This window comes from Pseudopipra pipra, chromosome 9 (assembly GCF_036250125.1).
Source record: "Pseudopipra pipra isolate bDixPip1 chromosome 9, bDixPip1.hap1, whole genome shotgun sequence".
NCBI lineage: Eukaryota > Metazoa > Chordata > Aves > Passeriformes > Pipridae > Pseudopipra > Pseudopipra pipra.
The window spans coordinates 6,929,330-6,948,757 of record NC_087557.1 but is presented as its reverse complement, the minus strand read 5'-3'; the positions used below and the strand labels follow the sequence as shown (position 1 = coordinate 6,948,757).

Genomic DNA, 19,428 nt, shown 5'->3' with positions numbered 1-19,428 from the left:
GCTTTCACATCTTGGCCTATTCAGTCTGGATAGGGCCTTTCCAACATGGGTCACAACCCTTGGTCTCTTAGGAGAAGGGTACTGACAGACCTTTCCCCATGCATTGCACAGGGCTCAGGAAAGAACAGTCAGGTGCCAACACTCCCCATCCCTCTCAGTTTCTCCACCCACTTCGGGATCTGTAGGGTGGTGATCTTTTGGATTTGTCTGTGCAGAGACAAATAAATCTAAAGTTAGTTACTGTTTGGTAACTAGTATTGCTTACTGCTGCTACTCCCTTTCCTTGGGCCAGGGTCCTTGTGTCCTTGTGTCCATGACACAGTGGGGGCAGGTTGAGGTCTCACCACACACTCCACACAGCAAATTCTTCCCTCTGCCTGTTCTGCAGGTGAGAAGTCTAGGCTGGCAGCCAACACTGGGAATGGGAGAGGGCTCCAGGGAAAAGGCACCCGGCAATAATGGGCAGATTGATGAGGGCAGACAGCATTTAACTGGCAGTAATTTGGGAGGGGCTCTCATAGGGAAGTGAGTCTTGATTAAAAACACAAAAGGCTTTTACAGACACGATGGAAATTTGTGCTTCCCATGGAAATTCTGAAATCTCCTAATAAAAAGAGTGCAAACTCCGAGAGAGCCCATTAATTCAATTTATTTCAGCAACATTTGTGATTTGGACAAGTGCCCATTTAAAGACCAGTTTGAAACAGAACTAATTGCCTTCAGTGGGCAACAGCCTCAACAAACCCAACCATCCTTGTACACATGGCCTGGCAGTGGGAACCTCCACCTCCCACACCTTGGCAGGCTGCACACATAGAAGTGGCCACATTCAATGTGGACTCTTGACAATTTAAATAAATTACAGAAATTACCCTCTTTTAGTAAGTCTGTTATATCTGCCTGGTATCGGTTTCCAACTCGAATCTCTCCTTTATCAGCGAGCAGAGTCTTTTGTTGAGGATCATATACTAGTGAATAAAAGAAGAAATCCTAAAAATAAAACAAGAGCAAAAAGGTAAACAGTGTTATTAGCTTTTATTTTCAGCTTTACGTACGTATTACCCAGCTTTTACGTTTTAAGTTTGGTTTTATTACCTATATACAGATTTTAAAATTGGGTGAACAAACAATAAATGAACCACCAGCTTTAAAACCCTCTTTAAACACTGCCATTTCCTTCTACGTTGGAAGTGTAACAGCTCTCCTTAACAGCAGCCCTTCCCTCTCAAACTGAAGTGAACAAAGATCCTCTTGCACAAGAAAAGTTCAGAAGGGCCAGGAGGCAATTTTTAGTCCTATCGGCTGTTTCAGAACACAAAATTGCATTTTCCCATATCCCAAAACAGCAGTACTAGATGCCAGTGACTTATCTGCAAAGAAATATTGGTACAAACTGAAGCATAACTTCAGAGTGTTACAGCCAGACTAATGCAACCCCATAGAGACATGAAGACCCAGACCACCTCTACAGCCTCTGCTGGGCTCGCTCCAGTCTGTCAATGTCTCTCATGCTGGAAGGCCCAAAGTTGGACATAACACTCCAAAACAGTCTCACTAGTGATGGGGTGTGGGGATGAATCCCTTTCCTCCATCTGCTGGCTACATTCCTGCTAATATAGACCAGGATGTGCTCAGCTTTCCTTGTCACAGAGATGCACTGATGACCAACTTCTTGCCTGCCACCATCTAAGCTTAAATCACCGTGTTTCCTTCTCTTTGTTACTGGGAGAGGGGCAGCAGATTTGGCAGCAGCAGTAATTAGCTGCAGGTGGCAACACATTAATTTGTGGCTTTTGTTCAAGTAGATGAGAAAAAGGCTAAAATAGCTGCTTAGCTTCTGTTACTTGGGTGTGTAAAATTAAAGCTAGAAGACACAGCAGAATGGGAATGTTCTGCCAGGGCAAGGAAAGAAAACAGCCAATATTTTAACTACTTAAAACTGCATAGTATAAGTAATTAAACTTTTCTGCATGGATAAGTACTTAGCTGTAGCTATTGAGTGACACATCAGAGACCAGGTATGCTCCACCAAAGTGTGGGATACTAGGCAGGATTAGAGCTCTGGTAGGACATGGCATAATAGACCTTTTGTAACCTCTGTCCACAGCAACATCATCACCAAGGAAGAGAAGTGTTTCTGAACAGAAACAGGACATGTGATGTGCCATTCTTCACATTTTGGGTTACTGGCTCATTTTCCCTTTCCCCATATTTCTGTGTCAGTAGCAGGCACTCTCTTTAAATACATCTCATTTCATGCTCACCTCATTTTCCCTTTCCCTATATTTGTATGTGTCAACAGCATGCAACAAGAATTAGGACAAAACCACCATCAGTTTCAAGCCCTGTTCAGCTTTATGAAGAGGTGGCAAAGGAAAAGAGAGTCTCCCAATCTGTCACACAAAACCTCCCCAGACAAAAAAAAAAAAAAAATTGCTGTGAATTTCCACAGTAACATAGCAAAAATTCTGGAAAGGAACTGAACTTCAACTAGAAGGGTTGTCTGTATTTGGGTTTGGGGTGGGGGGATTTGGTTGCATCCTAAATAAATGATACTTTTGACAAAAATGATTCCTACTCCCACAGGCACCAGGGTCAAATTACATCAACCTCCTGACAGAAGGCAGCTTCAGAGTACATGAAAACTTATTTATATTACAGCTATGTAAAGAAATCTGGGTCTCTTGCTCCCTGACATACACAAAGCTGAAGACATTACAATATTTTGAAAATGCATTATTGCATGAATAAAATGTAAGAAAAGCTTTTGTCTCACAGGCTTCCAGGTTATAAATACAGTGTTTTATTTGTTTCAGCTCTAAAATACCTAAATGCAGGACAAAGTAGATGCAGTGCAGCATTAACGCTTTCGAGGCACGTTGCCCAGCAAATATGCACTGTAGTATAACACAGTGGGCCCCAAGGAAGACCTATTCAACAGGCAATTTCTTTAGAGTCTTTCCTGGCCAGGGAAAGTCATACATTGTGGAGGGGTTTTCTGCCATGGTATTTGACTGTTGGATGCCCTATTGTTTCTCTTTTATTGGTTATCACTATGAATTTTCTAATATATATAATAAACCCCATCCTTCTCTACCAATCTCAGGTCATCCTGTTGTATCTTATCCAGTTTTGTCTCAAATCAAGCAGGTTCAACAAAAGAACTAAAAGCTTCTTCCCAACCAGAACCTCCTCAACACAGAAAAGATGGAAGTTGGAGGGCCCAAGTGTGAATACACAGAAACTGCAACCTCCAGAGATAATAAAATACCACTACCATCTTCCCCCATAGATATGAAATTCATTCTTGCAAACTGAGTGGGATTTCTGAAAACATTAATAAATGTCAGTTTAGTGCCAATGCAAACCATGGTCTAAGAAACAAACCAGATCCTTGTGTACTCGACAGCACATGTGAACTCTTGATCACCACTATTTGATAAGAACAATTTTTCACAAGGGTTTTACAAGAGTGATGTTCCCAACAAAAAAACAGCTGTTCAAAGATGTTCCATGATCATTTGAGCTGTCACAACTGTGTATGCTGAGTCTGCAGTAGTCAAGAAAGAGAAGGGTTTCCTCTTTTAATTTCAGACTCCAGAAAACACCCAACATGTTCGGAAAAATTAACATGACCTGCCAAGAGAACTAAAACTGAATCATGACTTTCTGCATCTCCCAGCTGTTAGACAGACACATATGCTCAGAGCTTCTCTACCCAAGCCCCTAAGCTACCCAAAGCTACAGCCAAGAACCAAAGCCACTAAGAAACGGCAGAAGAACTAGAAAAAAAAAGACAGGCCCAAAGTGAAAGTACAGTACAGAAATAATGGTTAGCTCATTACAGCTTGCAAACTTACTTTCATGTATTTCATATATTTTAACTAGAGAACATTTTATTTTTAGGGGGGTACCAAAAGGAACAGAAATGCCAGACATCTGCTCAGCAGGCAAATTCACACAAGCGTCTGGATATATTCAGGCAGAGCTGTAAAATAGATGGTACATATAAAATAGTTTCCTGCAGAATAGCGAAATCTAGTGCTTTTGCCATAATTGGCTATGCCCTTCTCTTGATCTCCATGGGAATTTGGTATCTACAGAAAATTCAGGGTTTCCAGTTACTTTTTTTTTTTCTCCTCTTTCTTCCTGTTCCTCACTCCTGCTACAAACCCAGTTTTACCAGGCACAATAAAAAAGTCCATGCTGGTCCCCGTCGGCCTGCTTTTCAAATGTAACAAGGCAATCTTCCTGAGAAAGATGACAGAGGGGTGGAAGGAAGAAAATAGAGATAACACAAATGTAATTTTGCTATGCTTACTATCTCGCTAAAAAATTTGTGTCTGTGTGCTTAACCTGCTTCAAGGCAGACACCCTTGGGCTGAAAGCCTACTGTTACTGGTCATAACATTTAAGAAATCAAATGACAGGTTCCCTGGAACTGCTTAGGCTTTATTGACAGCAACCATGTTAAAAAAAAAAAACAAAACAAAACAACAGTCCTGAAACATTCTGAAAGCAAAGAATGGAATAAGAACAGGAAGCGTGGGGAAAGAAGAAACAGTTCAAAACAATACCATCCAGTGTTAGGAATTTATCAGGCAACAAACTATCTCCTTTTCTTAATCTCTTTACCCTCCACCCAAGCACATTTGTGTTCTGAGCTTTTTTTTTACCATTTGTCCAAGCTAGTTTGCACCACAGCAAAATGCCATGCTAAGTGACAGGATACATTCAAGTTCAGGGAACTCTCTGGTTCTGTGAAATTTCCAAGTGCCTGCTCAGTTTCAAAAATAACCCACGTCACTCATCTTGCATTTTGAGAGTTCAAAAGGATGAAAAAAAAAAAATAAAACCTCTTTTTGTGCCTACATCTGCAACGGAGCAGTTGCACGATTAGAGGAAGGCAGCTCCCTTCTGTCTCAGCATACCCACCTGTAACATCAGCGATGATAAAATCACGTGGGGAGCGATCGAGAGCAAACACGACTGAAAAGTTGGGTACTAGAAAATCTAAACCAATTTCAGTTTGATTAACTTTTGCTTTCCAACTGGCATACCCCGGGCTGCTAACTGGTTACAAGCACTGCTGAATACAACGTCCCTTGTTTGATGCGCTGCCATTTGGCAGCCTTCAGCAGACCCAAGATTTTTTTTGGTTTCACATTCCAAAGAGAAACTCGACTACTTAATCCCTATGCTTTGTTTAAAATTCTCTTAAACTAAAGTATCAGATTAAAATTAATCTTATGCTTAAATAAATACTAAAGAAAGCTAAAAAAGCATTTAAAAAGAAAGCCCAGCTATGAGAGAGACTACAGTATGCTCCTTGCGAAAAATGACCTGTTTTCTCCTTGTCTTAAAAGCCAGGAATGACCATCACCCTACTGTTTTTAATTATAAGATTTCCTTTCTTGTATAACCTTTTAAAGTTTTCAAATGCAAATTATTTGCTTGCAGATGTACTCAAATAATAATACACTGAAATTCTTTGCTAATCTCCTGAAGTAAAGCTCCCAGACTGTCAAATTCCAAGACTGTCTGACACAGCCAGCAGCCAGAGGTCTGGCCACAATTAAAGGTATATAAATATATTTTTTAAAAAATACAATAGCAATTTTTAATATAACAAAATACCTAGAAAAAGTAAACCCCAATGTTTATACTCTGAATGATGATTAACTGTGCAAGACAATTCAGTTTCAAGTGGTTGGTTTGAGGTACCTTTAAAGAGATTGAGTAAATTTCTGCAGGACTCAGATATCACCTGACAAGCAGTTTTTCAAGGATTTGAGTGTCTGTGGTGGCATATGAAGGACTACAGATAAGTATTTTAAACAGTGAACTCAAAGAACAGGGAACTAAGCTCCTCAAATCTGAGGCAAGATCAAGCTTAAAGCATATTAACATAAATCTGTATGATTTCAGGATAAAGCAAATATATAGAAACACAGCTTGCTGTATTGCTCCCCCTTCTACAGTTACTGCATCTCCCACCTTGTCTTGGTTGGGGCATCAGCCTCCAGGTTTTATACCCTCAGTCTGGCACAGTAAGGAGCAAGTTGGGCTCTCTTTACAGAAGGAGAGGCAGCTTATTGTCACAGGGGTGTAAACACCAGGTCTGGCCCCTGGACCCACAAAATTTTATAGCAGAATGCAAACTGTATGGGACCTAGAGCTTCCCACTGTCAGTGCACAGTATGTGTAGAAATGAAAGAATCGTCCTCTTTCTAGAAAACCTGTAAAAAGGCACCAATCCTAAATTGTGACAGAATAAACTGTTCAAGCTTTACAATACACAAAATGGCTCCTACCTCCCGTTCCAGATATGATTTAAGGGATTCTGTCTCATTTAACAGAGTAACGCTGCATTTGCCTCTAAAAAAAGAGAAACATCTTATGAAAAAACATCGTAAATGCTCATGTGATTCACAAGATGGTATTACTGGAGTTATACACAGAACTTGATCTTACACTGAAGAATGCTTGAGTAATAACAATGCTATTTGATTTTTGAATAAGATGGAAGAAAACAGTCATTACCTAATGTGTGTGGCTGGCAGAGATTCCAGCTGTCGTGAGAGAAACAACTCACGATGTCGTAGCTGATGTTTCTGTTTCTCTGGTAAATCAACCATTTCTGGATTTTCCATCTCTTCTTCCATTTCTCCTAGTGATAAAGAGACAAAATTGATCATCAAGAACAGGGCAAGAATTGATTCTGAGCCAAATCGGGATGAGCTGCTCTAAAACCTTTGCTAAATAATAAACAACCAGATTAAATCTACCTTCATCTGAATTCTCACATTTCAGCCAACTGAACAATTACATAATTGAAATGATGCCTGTGTAGAATGTATTTATTCATTCACCACTGGGATCAAATCACCTCAGGTTCACACAGTCACACTGGCTCACCAAGCTGAAAGTCACAAATCTGCTACCAACAGAGAAGTTCTGAGGGGAGAGAGCTGCTTTTGGAGACCACCAATGCACCATCAGATTCATCAGGCAGAAGCTGACACACTTTGAGTGAGGCAATAAAAGTGAAGTCTTTCCTCTTTTCCAGGCATCAGTTCTCTTAAACCCTACTCTTCTTTCAGGATATCACACTGTCCCATCCTGACCTCAACAGCATCTGCAGGAAATGCCCATTGAAAAGGGCAGTTTATTTAATGAATATATTTTATTCTCCTCACTCCAACCACAGCCAATAGATCACAGCCACAAGATTAACTGGAATGTAACCAAGTGCCTAAGGCCAGTCTTGCCACTCTACCCTACCACACCACCACACACATTCAACTGCAACACTCCAGCATTTCAACAGTCAGGATCCACCATGTCTGGCTTCAAGGCATCCAATTTCCATCCAACCAGTTCTTAAATGTATGCCCAAGTAAATACATGAAATCACATCCACACAGATGCAAAACTGATCCAAAACATCTCCAGGCACCTGTCTTGTAAGAAATAAATTGTATGTTTTGTGTTCGTTAGCAAGTATCCTGCCAGTTATGCAAAATAAAGCTGTAAAAGGCAAAATACTCATTAAAAAAAGCTGCAAAGGTCCTCCATGATGAACTGAGAAAGAACATATCAGACTTTTCCTTCTCTAAGAAATTAAGGCAGTTACTGGATTTTGCAAAATCATGGGAAAGGTTTCCCAGACTGTAGCAGAATGAGCTGTAAAGCCTCATACATGAATTGTAAAACTCTAATTTTACAGCAGCATTACTCTCAAAGAGCAGACTTTTGCCTGCAGCTTAATTCAACAGTTGTTGCCAAGAAACATTGCTAGTCAGAAACACACACAGGTACAGTTATGATTTACATACCCTTAAGATTAGTTAACTATAATCCTTATAGTTATCCAAAAAAATAAAGCAAGCAGAAATGAGAGCTCTCGATTTTATAAAACACTAAAATTGCATTTAGTTTTAAATAGGCCAACATTATGCCAAAGGGGGTGACAGAAAATTATGTACCCTACAGTTTCCCCACAATTTATCACTGTTTTACTGTCCTGAAAATAGACTTGTGGTTTATTTGTCCCTCAGGTAGGCTGCTCCAGGCAAGGAAGGAAAAAAATAGTAGCATAATTAAACCAGACTGCAACATACAATAGCTGTTACAGCACACAAGCTGTTAAGCATACAGCAGCAGGCACTTTAGGTTTTAATATTTTCCTGGGAACTGGAACACCAAATTTACATTTGTGCCACAGTTTCATGGGTCTGCAATTTATTTACTGAAGTGGATTCTGTTTTAGTTGAAAATTAATATTGTGCCTGCTATCCTGCACTATAAATACACCAGCAGCAATCCACAAACAAGTCAGCAAGTTCCAAGCTTGCTTTCCTGAAAACCGAAGGATGCTCAAATGAAAAGGCAGTTCATGCTTATACTTAAAACAGCTTTGGAGAATGACAGCAGTGCCCTGTGTAATGCAGGGAAAACACTGTAAGGAGCAACCTAAAATACTTAATATCTTCAGTATATTTGATAGCCTAGAGCTTTTAAAAATTACATTTTTCCAGAAAGTGTGTCAACTGCTGCGTGCCAGTCAAATCCACAAACAAAACAAAAGCACCAGCACAACCAAGCTAATCCCAGGAACTGCACCCCTTCAGGTAGGCTTGCCTTTCAACTAGTGTTTTATTTATGTGTCTAGCTTTTGTAATAACATACAGGTGGGGGGAAGCACACATGTTGTTCTTACTCCAGCTCTGCTATGCACAACCTTTTAAAAATCAAAAAGCACAATACATTTTTTTCTTAAAAACAGACAGGAGTTTCTACAGGTAACAAACAACTCCCCACACACGCAGAGGCAAAACTGTCAGACAGACAGAGGTAAGAATATTCCAAGAAATAACAAACAAACAAATAAATCTACACAAGCATCTTCTCTCCTTTTCCACAGGCATGATTTAGCACTGAAAAGAATGAAACTGGCAAATGCATTTGGAACTGAGGGAGGAGAGAACACAGGACTGGATCCAGGACAGGAACCTCTACCTCACTGAAGTCATGCAAAAGCACCTTGACAAAAACTAACCAATACCACCTCACACCCCACTGATACCATATCACCACCTCTGCACAAACAGCAAAGGCTTATTAAATCAGAGTATAAACCACAACAGAGTCTGTCCCAGCCACAGCTCCAGGTCAAGTCTGTCTGACACATCTGCATTTCACCTTCCTACAGCTCACCCACTCACACTCTAAGTGAAGCAGACTCCATCCTAAAGAATGGTGGCCTACGAGAAGTAAGAACCATAGTCTTAAAAAAAAAATAAATACATATATATTTATAAAATATCCAAAAAATCTTTTCAGAAAGACTTGCCTGCATTTTGACAGTACTGTAGAGTAAGTGCTATGGGAATTATGGGAATACAGGAGGTACAGTATATTGGGACTTCAATGTTCTCCTAAAGCCTTACTTCAAAATTAAACCTCTCTGATAGATGTGCTTGTGCAGATTTGAAACTAAACATTTAACCGTAGTACAAACAGTGATATATCAGCTATGCAGAAACAGCCAGTGGAATGCTGCAAGGAGCATATCAGATTAAGTATTATTTGATATTTGATGACAGAATCATTAATAGTACATTAACAAAGCTTGAAGATGACTTATATTGGGAACAAGAGACAGACAGACTGAGCACAAACAGCAAGACTCATGTGAAAGCTAACATATATGGGGAAAATAATTAGGAAGAGTAAACTTTGAGTTGGCAGGAGAAACCCAAGAGGCAGTAATTGTAATTTAAAATGACTGGGTGTGTGAGATGTGAAATTAAACATCAATATTTGCTAGACACTAGAAAGAATAGCAATTTGCCATAGATCAGATTGGGTTCTCAACAACATCAGCATCAGCCCTTTCTCTGCATTCTGGGTGTTTTACAAGTAGCTACATGACAGAATTCAGAAATGCACAAAGGCAAACAAGATACAGAAATTAGGTTTAGAGAGCACACCAGGCTGTCCAACTAGGGAGACAGTCTGCAGTGACAGAAGAATTAGTTAACAAGGTTATCACTAACAAAATAATGTAAAGGAAAAAACTGGAGCCAAAACATTGGGAAACACAGTAAAGCCAGTGCTGGTGACCTGCATAACAGCTCCTTCAGCAGCAAAGGAAGTTGTAACTCTTGCTGCTCTAACAGTTCATCTAAGGACCTTAGAAAGACATTAAAGAAATGCTGCACTTGAATAAATGAACAATACAAAACCAGTTTCCTTCTTCCAGGTTCAGTTTCAAATGGTCTGTATGAAGCCTTAGCCTTATTTATTTTCTCTCTACCAAAAAACAGATATTGACTTGTAGCTATAGAAAATATGATGAAAGTTTAAACAACTAAAAATCCTTATACCTTGACACTTTAGAAGGAGTTTGCCACATCATCAAGACATCCCACTAGGATTCCTGCCACAAATTCCTTGTCATCATCTTTGCTACCTGTAATAGTGGCCATGGCTGCAAAACAGACACTATTTTGGACGCTTATTGTATCTTCCCTCCCTGCACTGCTCCCAAAGAGAAAAACCACAGCTTCCTCCTCCCAGTAACAACAGAGCCAAAGTGTCATTAGTGGATATGTGAATTTGACTCCTCTTAAATCTGCAAGTGTGGTGTTGGGAAAAAATGGAAAGGGGGAATAAAATGGAAGAAATAAAATGAAAACAGCTTATTTGTGAAGCTATGGTCAAACTTTATTTAGATTGGTGTTATCTAAAATGTAAAAAAAAATTCTCAATAGACTCCTTACCTCTCTAGGCATGCAGGTATCATGCAACTCATGGACTGAATGAGCAATGACATTTAACCGCTACCAGACATTTATTTTCAGAAGCTTTGGCACTTGCCAAACCATTCTGCTATGTGTGCCTGGCAGCCAAACATCAGCTGCTGAAAACTAACTATAAATCTGCCAAACCAGCCAGCACTAACTACTCAGTTCTCCAACTGGTCACTCATTGCTTTGCAAATCGGGATAAACATTTTTATTAAGTGAAAACTGTGTCCTAAGGCAACCCACAAGTATCCAGACGTGGATGGGGGCGGATCATCAGAAGAGAGGATAGGAAGCTGTATTCCTGCTGCTGAAAATATTAACTTGATTATGAAAAACTATATAAGACATATAGAGAAAGTATGTAGTGACAGCACCCAACAGCAGCTTGAGGAGTAAAGTATCTTTCCCATTTCTCTTCCATCAAGGCCTGCCTGCAATCTTCTTTGCATACAGTATCTCTCTTAAACCACTATGAAGTCTCTGAGCAAGAACATTAAACAGTTTCCTACTGGTGAAGCAGGTTCATTTCAGAAACAGGTGGAGAAATTCCCCAGAATAATTTGCAAGGTGATTAAAAAGGCTTATGAACAAAAAGTGCTAACAATGTATGGAAGACATTATGAGGCTGAAAGATTTATAGGACAGCCCAGATAAGCTTTATATCATATGATAAAAATAGTAAGATCACAGATCAAATCCAAGAATCAGGTTGCATACATCAGGTGTTAATTTACAGCCACCAACTACAGAATAAGGTGCTTCCAATCCATTTCTCTGTGTAAAGACTTATGAGAAAAGACAACATTTCAGACTTGTCTGTTTTAGATATCTGATGGATCATACAAGCTAAAGTGGCTTTTTTTGTTTTAAACTTCAAAACATTCATTTCACAATCAAACCTTTTTCCTTCCTTTATTGGAAGAGTAATATATATATATATATATATATATAATTTTTCCATTCACGTTCTGGCCATATCTTCTCATTACTTGGCTCTCTCACTGCACTGATCTCAACAGTAGGTCTGAAATAAAGGCATCTTAAACAGAAGACTGTGTGAATCCAGAAACGTCTGCAGTCAGAAAGCTCCATTAATCAGCTGAACAAAGGCAGTTAAAAGATCAGCGATGCAGATACGTACATCTACTGCAAATGCATCAAAATGAGGCAACAGGAGACTTTATGGAAATGAATTCAAAGTCAGTGACAGTGTGGAGTATCTGTACTGGAATCTTAACATCCACAAAATTTAATTTCATTATATCATGCAAGATGTAGATATTTTTTTCAGAGTAAAGAACTAATGGCTGTCCAAAACCTTCATTTTACTCTCTTCTCCCTCCTTAGGAAGAACGGAAGCCACAGAACAGCACATCCATCTAAATAAATGGAAGTCATTGAGTAGCAATTTTATTCTGCACCAGAAAGAAACATACTGGAGAAAATGTTAGTTACTAATGAAATTTACCCTAAGAGGCAGCCTCAGTTGTCTCTGGTGGCTCCATTAATAGGATTGTGCTATAGAAGAATTTTCCCATCTTTCAAACACATATGAACATGAACAATGAATTATTTGTTTGCATTAAAAAAAAAAAACCATTTAAGTTTCTAATCACAAAGAGAAATCAGCCTTTGCAGATTCAAAGAGCATTTATATGGGTTCAAACATGTTTCATTGCCAGTCTCAGACATGCATTTCTGTGAATCCTTCCTACCTGCTTCCTTTACTAAATCTAGTGAAGTGAGACACAGATGAAGGAATCAATAGTCATGTTGTTTATGGTGAAGCTCCTATTAAGCTCCAGGTTTCTCAGACAAAATAAGTACTACTGTATTGAAGAGATACCAAAAAAGCTTTGCCTGCCACCACAATTCTGCCAGGCAGCCAAACCCCATCTCAATGCCTCATGACCTTTTCTTCAAGGTATGGCAGCAATGGAGGAATTATTTGGACAGATTCCAATCTACAACAGAAAACACTCAAATTTATTAGAAGGGACTAGTTTTGCTGCATGTTTTCCCCAATGGCATTACAGCAGTGAGAACACAGCAAGATACTATATTCATTGTTAAAACTGAATATCTGATTTAATCAATCCCCATGCAGTAAAACTATGTAAGATTTGTATTACATATACATCACTCTATTCATATATACACCAAGCAGCACATTAAAAGACAATAATGCTTGCCAGCTAAATCATAATTCTCACATGCCCATATCTGATTGCTTCTCTTTCATTTATGCATGTGCCCTGAATTACAAGGATTCATATGGCTGTCCATGCTTTTTGCTAAATTTTAAGCAATCTGAACAGCTACATCTCACACACTCCTCTACTTACAGGAAAAACCAGTTTTGTAACTCCACCCGCTCAGTCTTTTTCTCCCTTTCAATATGTCTGTTTTGGAAAGTGTTATATTAGTACTGTATCCATCACCTTGCAAGGATGGGGCAAGAGGGACGTTGAACTGGCAGAGGAAGGTGTAATAAACCTAAATCTAATTCTCCCTGGCAATTGGAATGGAGTCAAGCAGGCTGGAAGCACCTCACATAAAGTGCCAAACGTCATGTAAATATGTTGCTCTGTTTTAAAACTGTTTCTATAATTGAAAAAGAATTGTAGCATTAAATTCTTGTTTAGACATAAGAATTTATTATTCTTCTAATTATTATCTACTCAGCTAGGTGTCCCTGGGAGAGGACTACATGCCTACATAACACAACATTCTGAAAAATAAGAAAAAAAAAATTAAAAAAACCAAAACAAAACAAACAAGAAATTAGTTACACAGTGTATACACACAAGGGAGGCTGATGTAAGGTAGCATGAATAACCCTCTGAATTTTATGATATTTTCATGCTTTTTTTAAAAATCAGAACATAATACTCAAAAAAAAATTCTAAATTTCAAGTCTCCTCTCAGCATAGACACTTCTTTTCTGAACAAAAGGGCTTGAAATATTCAAAACAGTGATAGGAGATCCTAAAATTCTCTGCTTTTTAAGTGTATTTACTGAACAAGTTCAGACAAAAGCTATGTCACTACAAAAAATATTAATATTGAAATTTAAAGAGAAATCCTGTTAGTCAGGTTTCAAGCTGGCCACGTTTCAAGTCGGTTTCCTGTGATCAGTCTATTTGATTTACTTATAAAGAATGTTTGAGGGGTTTTTTTTAATCTACAAACCAAACCAAGTAATTCATGAGAAGTAATATGAGACAGGGAGAATACTCCATTCTCATTTCAAAAATTAAGAAATTCACTTCTCTAGGGCAAGTAGGATGATGCTTTTATTCAGCTCTAACTGAAAACTTTTGTGTTGTCCCCCCCAATCAAACTATACACAAATGAGGTTTTAAAAGGTGTAAGGAAAGGGGAAAGGAAAAACAAAAAATAACATAAGGGGGGGGCAAGTAGAAAGAGAAGTCAGACAAACAAGTAATGCAAATTGCTGAAAAAGACATTTATGAATAGTAAAATTGATACTTGAATTCAAATATCAAAGTCATACCCAAGTTTGACAGTTTTGCATAGAAGCAATTTAATTTGAACGCAAACAAGCTTACTTGCATGTTTGTCTGCCAGTACAATAAGTGTACTTGATATGTCTCTCCTTCTGTAGAAACACACCACCTTTGCTTCCACGTTTCCATTGGCAGTCTGAAACAGGGGGAAAAAAAAAAAAAGAAAAAAATTGACCACTAATCAAGAGCAGAACTGTTCACACTGACTAGGAACTGCAGAAATAATTTGGAATTTTGCACAGGAGCTACACAGCATCTACTTTTAGCACTTCCATCTGCACGTGTTATCCAACACAAACTCCAGCACGATCCGTTCCGAGGTCGGGAAATTCCAGGTAGTTTGGCCCTTCCCTCCTAATTGTTTCTGTGGGATCACCATTTTTAGGTTACAGATGTTTCAAGGGGTAAGAAAAAACCCCCACACTTACCTGCAATTACAACATATTAAAAAGCCACTTGGCTATTATTGAGGCGATACCTACATTAAGCGAAATTCAAGTGCATCTTTAAAATCCTAATAAAAAACTGAAATATAACAGAATTCAGATCTAGACTGTCCTCCAAACTCTGCAGGGCAGCAGGAAAGCAAGAAAGAACCAGGTCATTATTATTTTCACAAAAGAAATCAAGTAAGGTTTTCTTTATCTGACAGCACTGCTAAGCTAAACAATGACAAACACACAACAACAAAAAATCATTCCAGAAGGAGAACCAAGGAAGCTGGATCAGGCAATAAACTCTACACTGGTGACAACACACAAAAAAGGTCTGAATTTTTGAAAGATTGTTTTCTTTAAACTCTTAATATTACACAGGTGATCAATTACTTGTAAGATGGCACTTGGTAAACTGTGAAACTGGGTTTTTACAAGCTCTAGGGGAAATAAACCTCCTGGTTTGTAACAGCTCCAGACATTTAGTATCTCTAAAATAAATCAAATAATGAAAATGTAGCTTAAAAATTGTATCCTACTGCTCAAGAGTCTGGGAGAATCATAATGAAGGCACACAGTTTCAGAAACTACAAGACTAAAACACAAATTCCATGCTGGGAAGTGTCCAAAAAGGGTAGTGTCCACAGGGAAACACAAATTCATGTACATGCTTGTTTCTAAGATGTGAATGAAGGAAAAGTTTCAACTGTTATAAGACCAGTTTTCCTACCACAAAGAAAAAACCACCAGACAACACATAAATGCACAAGTATTTCCCTTGCAGAATAACAGTTTTTAGGACAGAGCATGCACACTTTCTACCATTTTCTGTTAAATATGTCAGAACTTTCAAATTCTGAGGAACTAAAATACAAATGCAGGAGCCATCTTCTTAAAACACAGATAGCTACAATGTAAATTTATCTGATTTATTTAATTATCCAGGTTTCATTTGCACTCAGTGAAAAAAGGCAGGACAAGATATAGGATTAATTTCAACCCGAAAGACCCATTTCAAAGAGTAGGTCAGAGAAATTACAGCTCAAGCAAGAGTTGCACCAAGATGGGAGATCCAGGCTGAAAGTTCATTTCTTTAAAGGTATAGGGAAGAATGAAGAGGAAAAATAAGAGGGGAAAACAATGCTTTCTAGGAAGTGACTGACAAATCTGCACCCTGTGACAAGTGGAGCACAGCTGGTGACACCTCACGGCTAAGGATCCACTGGGAAAATTTTAAGAACTCACTCGCATTTCTTTAAGGGAAGAGAGAAGATATTTCTGTAAAAGACCTCCACTAAAAAAAAAGAAAGAAGGGTTTACAAGGATGTCCTTACCTTCAGATTCTTTATTTGTCATCAAATTGATACATTTTGTATTCCAAGTAACTCTTTTAGAACTACATGCTTTTCCATCACTGGTTGCTGAAGAAAAATACTTAATTTTAGTCAGCTAATGAAAATTCAAATCCAAACCTTCTGTATGGGCTGCAACAACGCTGGTATTAAACCCGATGAAGTGGCATGTTCAGGACACAGCCAGTGGCTTCAGAACAGTCTTACCTCCTCAGCTAGGTCAAAGTTCAGCACTGAGAACTTCAACTGCCTTCCCACATACAAACCATCACCCTTTTGGATCCATTGAAAGGGAATTTGGCAGATGAAATAATGCACAGGCCCAAAGGACAACCAGCAAAGATAAGGTCTGAGGAAGTAGATAATAGTTACAAATCTTTCTGCTGAGCAAGAGTCTCCCCCAAGAAAGATTAAACTAAAGCTCTCTATCCTCTAGGCAAACTGTTACATTATCTTTATCTTCCACGATCCTGGCATGGAACTGAAGAACCTCAGAAATCTCCTGCCCTAAAGGTGGGCATAATCACCTTGAGAATGACCTGCCATTGACATTCAGTCCTTTCATACCAAAGGAGAACAAAAGGTCTTAAAGCATTCCAGAAAATTATCAGAGAACAAAAGTATTTTTAAGCTTCTAATTACCAGTGAACTGCTAAAGAATTGTTTTGATTTTAATCAAATCAAACAGATCATAAATTCAATTAACTTCAAAGACTTGATGGAAAAAAAATGTTTACCTTATTGAGCTCTTCTATTCTTCGTATCAAATAAGGGTTACTTGAAGAATTTTCGAAGTAGACATAATCTGACAAAAAGAAAGAAAGAGACTCTTTAAAATATGAACTGCTAAAAATCAAACCAAAACCCCTGTCAGCCTGGAAAGCAAAGCATATGATCTTCCTTCTCTCTCTGATCAGATTATTTCCACTTTGGCCACCCTGTTGTTTTTTTACTTGCTTCCTCTTCTTAAAAAAATCCAGCCAAACTTCTCAGCAGCAATATGTGATCCTTCTCTCCCCTTCCAGCCCAGTTTACACTTACTGTCATTTACTTAGAATGCAAATAGCTTCACTCTGTCTCTCTCTCATCTTTTTCTCTACTCCCTGGTCTTTTATACCTATATGATCCTAGAATGCCTCAACCAAACTCCACATATAACTATCCAAACTGTTCAGTAATACCTGTATATTTTCAAGCAGGATAAACATCTAAAGTTACACGAAGAAAACGAGTTATTCACCCAAGACAGCACCTTTAAAAATTCACAGAAATATCCAGGAGTGCCATATAAATTACTAGGGGTATTACTGAGCTCCAAAAGCTTTAACACTGCTTTTTACAGGTAAGAAAACAGATACTCTAGAGTCCAAAATGGACTTGGCCTCTCTCTCCCAACACTGCAGAAGCCAAACCCTAAGCCTGAACTGAGGCAAAGAGAGGGCTGAATCCACCTCCCCGCCGACAAGGTGCTGACCTTGCATACAGATCTAACAAGAATTCCTTCCAAGACTACCTAAGACGATTTCCCTCCAGATCTCCCAGCTCATTTGAGTTTGGAGCAAAACACCCATAGCCTCTGGGCACGCCTCAGGTATCTTCTGCATAGCCTACATTAGCATGATGCTCCAGGATGAATGAGTGTTTAGCAGTGTTTGCCCTCTGTAAATAGGGACAACTACCAAAGCTGTTAGCATCAATCTCCCTGAAATCCTTGTTAAAAGGGCTGTAGGAAGCAGAGATACTGTTCCCTCCTCCCCGGTCCAGAGGAAGGAAGACATCCTCCCAAGGGCCTTTGCTGCTGTTAAGACGTGATGGGTGAATGTTTTGGTGTCTCCCTGGCCACCCTGAAGATAAAAGGGGGCTCCTTAGCTCGCCTGGTGCAGCTTTTCCAATTCCCCGTGTAACACTACAAGCTACAGATACCGATTTTTTTAGACTACTCCTTAGAGCTCCTGTTATCCACAGGTCTCCCTGGATTTACAGACCAAGCTACTTGTTAAGTGAGACACAAGAGCACAGCAGTGACTGCCGGGCCAATGACCCAGAGGAAGCTGCAGCTTGCACTACCTGCAAACAACTCAAGTGCCCTCGTGTCCCTTTAATAGGGCTGGGCTGCCTTAGGAGAGAGGTCACTAGTCAGGAATCCCAGGGGTTACAATCCCAAGAGCATCAAATTTTAACAAATCTGTTCTTCAAGCTTTTGTCTTTGCAAAAAACGTGCTGTATGCCATGAGTTACAAAGACACCTTGACAGCAAAGTCTCAACGTGGTCTTGGTTGAAGTGAAAAGTGACAAGTTGCCATGCCAGTACTCAGCACAAATCTTGGGTTACCCAACCAGAGAGTGTAACCAGGGCTAAGAAAGCACTGAAACAGCACACACGATTTTTTCAGTTTTTGTGCACTCTCTCCTCCAGACCTCTCAGACTGATCATCAGCTATCTTCACAAACGTTAACATGCATCTGAGTGACTCCAAAACTTTCCTCCCAATTGTAGGAGCTGGTTCCTCTTAAATGTCACATCCCTACAGGCTTTAAACTGGAGAATGATCTCGCATGAGGAATACAGTTTGGACCTCTGGTTTGTAGAAAACAAAGTTCACAGGAATGGTTAAAACGCCCAAGTAACTAGACACTAAATTTCCATTCCCAAACCCTGCAAATTTCCATTCCCAAACCCTGGCTTTGTGCAGAGCTCAAACAGGAAACAACAGGTTCAACATCACTATGACCAACTCTACCAAAAGTCCCAAAACCAAACAGATATTTGGCAGCTTCAGCAATAACAACTGCTGACTGAAATAACAATGATGGGCATTAAGCAATTTACTGATCAGCAGAGTAAAGAGAAATTTCTTCCACAGCAGAACTACCCATGCCCTACAAGGGCACTGCAGTGGAGGGTGTTAAAAGCTTTGAGGTGCTTCCAAGCTCAATGTCCACCTCTCACCAGAAGGCTCCAACATGTGAAGAAAGAATAAGTTCTTTCCTTCCACCCCTCCAGTAACTCCTAAGACAACCAGCCACTCCTCACTTCAGATATTTTGGCTGAGGCAGATGGAAAAATCTTACTTTTCTAAACACTGTGCCTGAAAATTAAAAATTAAAACTAAAGGAAATGTCAATCTATGTCTTGAAAATATAACCTTGTCTTGAATTCCATGGTTTTCAGGTGGCTGTTACAAATGTTCATAGTTCATATAATTTTCAATCAGCTCTTTTTGTGTGCATGTATGTGTGTATATTTTCAGAGACACATTTTATACCTCAAGTGAACATTAACTCAATTTTTCACGTA

The 19,428-nt window shown here is 39.1% G+C and overlaps 1 protein-coding gene across 4 annotated transcripts in view; it reads right to left on the bottom strand.

Annotated features, from left to right (window-relative positions):
• Positions 1 to 19,428, bottom strand: part of MTA1 (metastasis associated 1) — a 77,296-nt gene that overhangs the window by 45,112 nt on the left and 12,756 nt on the right. For all 4 annotated transcript variants that reach the window (XR_010432654.1, XM_064664391.1, XM_064664389.1 and 1 more), the window contains exons 2-6: positions 16,868 to 16,935; positions 14,387 to 14,480; positions 6,544 to 6,670; positions 6,315 to 6,378; positions 873 to 990 (exon numbers count right to left, since the gene is read on the bottom strand). Coding sequence is in view for 3 of the 4 variants with exons in the window: in XM_064664391.1 (XP_064520461.1) it covers positions 873 to 990; positions 6,315 to 6,378; positions 6,544 to 6,670; positions 14,387 to 14,480; positions 16,868 to 16,935 (471 nt within the window). In the remaining variant the exon portion in view is untranslated. The remainder of the gene's footprint in view (positions 1 to 872; positions 991 to 6,314; positions 6,379 to 6,543; positions 6,671 to 14,386; positions 14,481 to 16,867; positions 16,936 to 19,428) is intronic.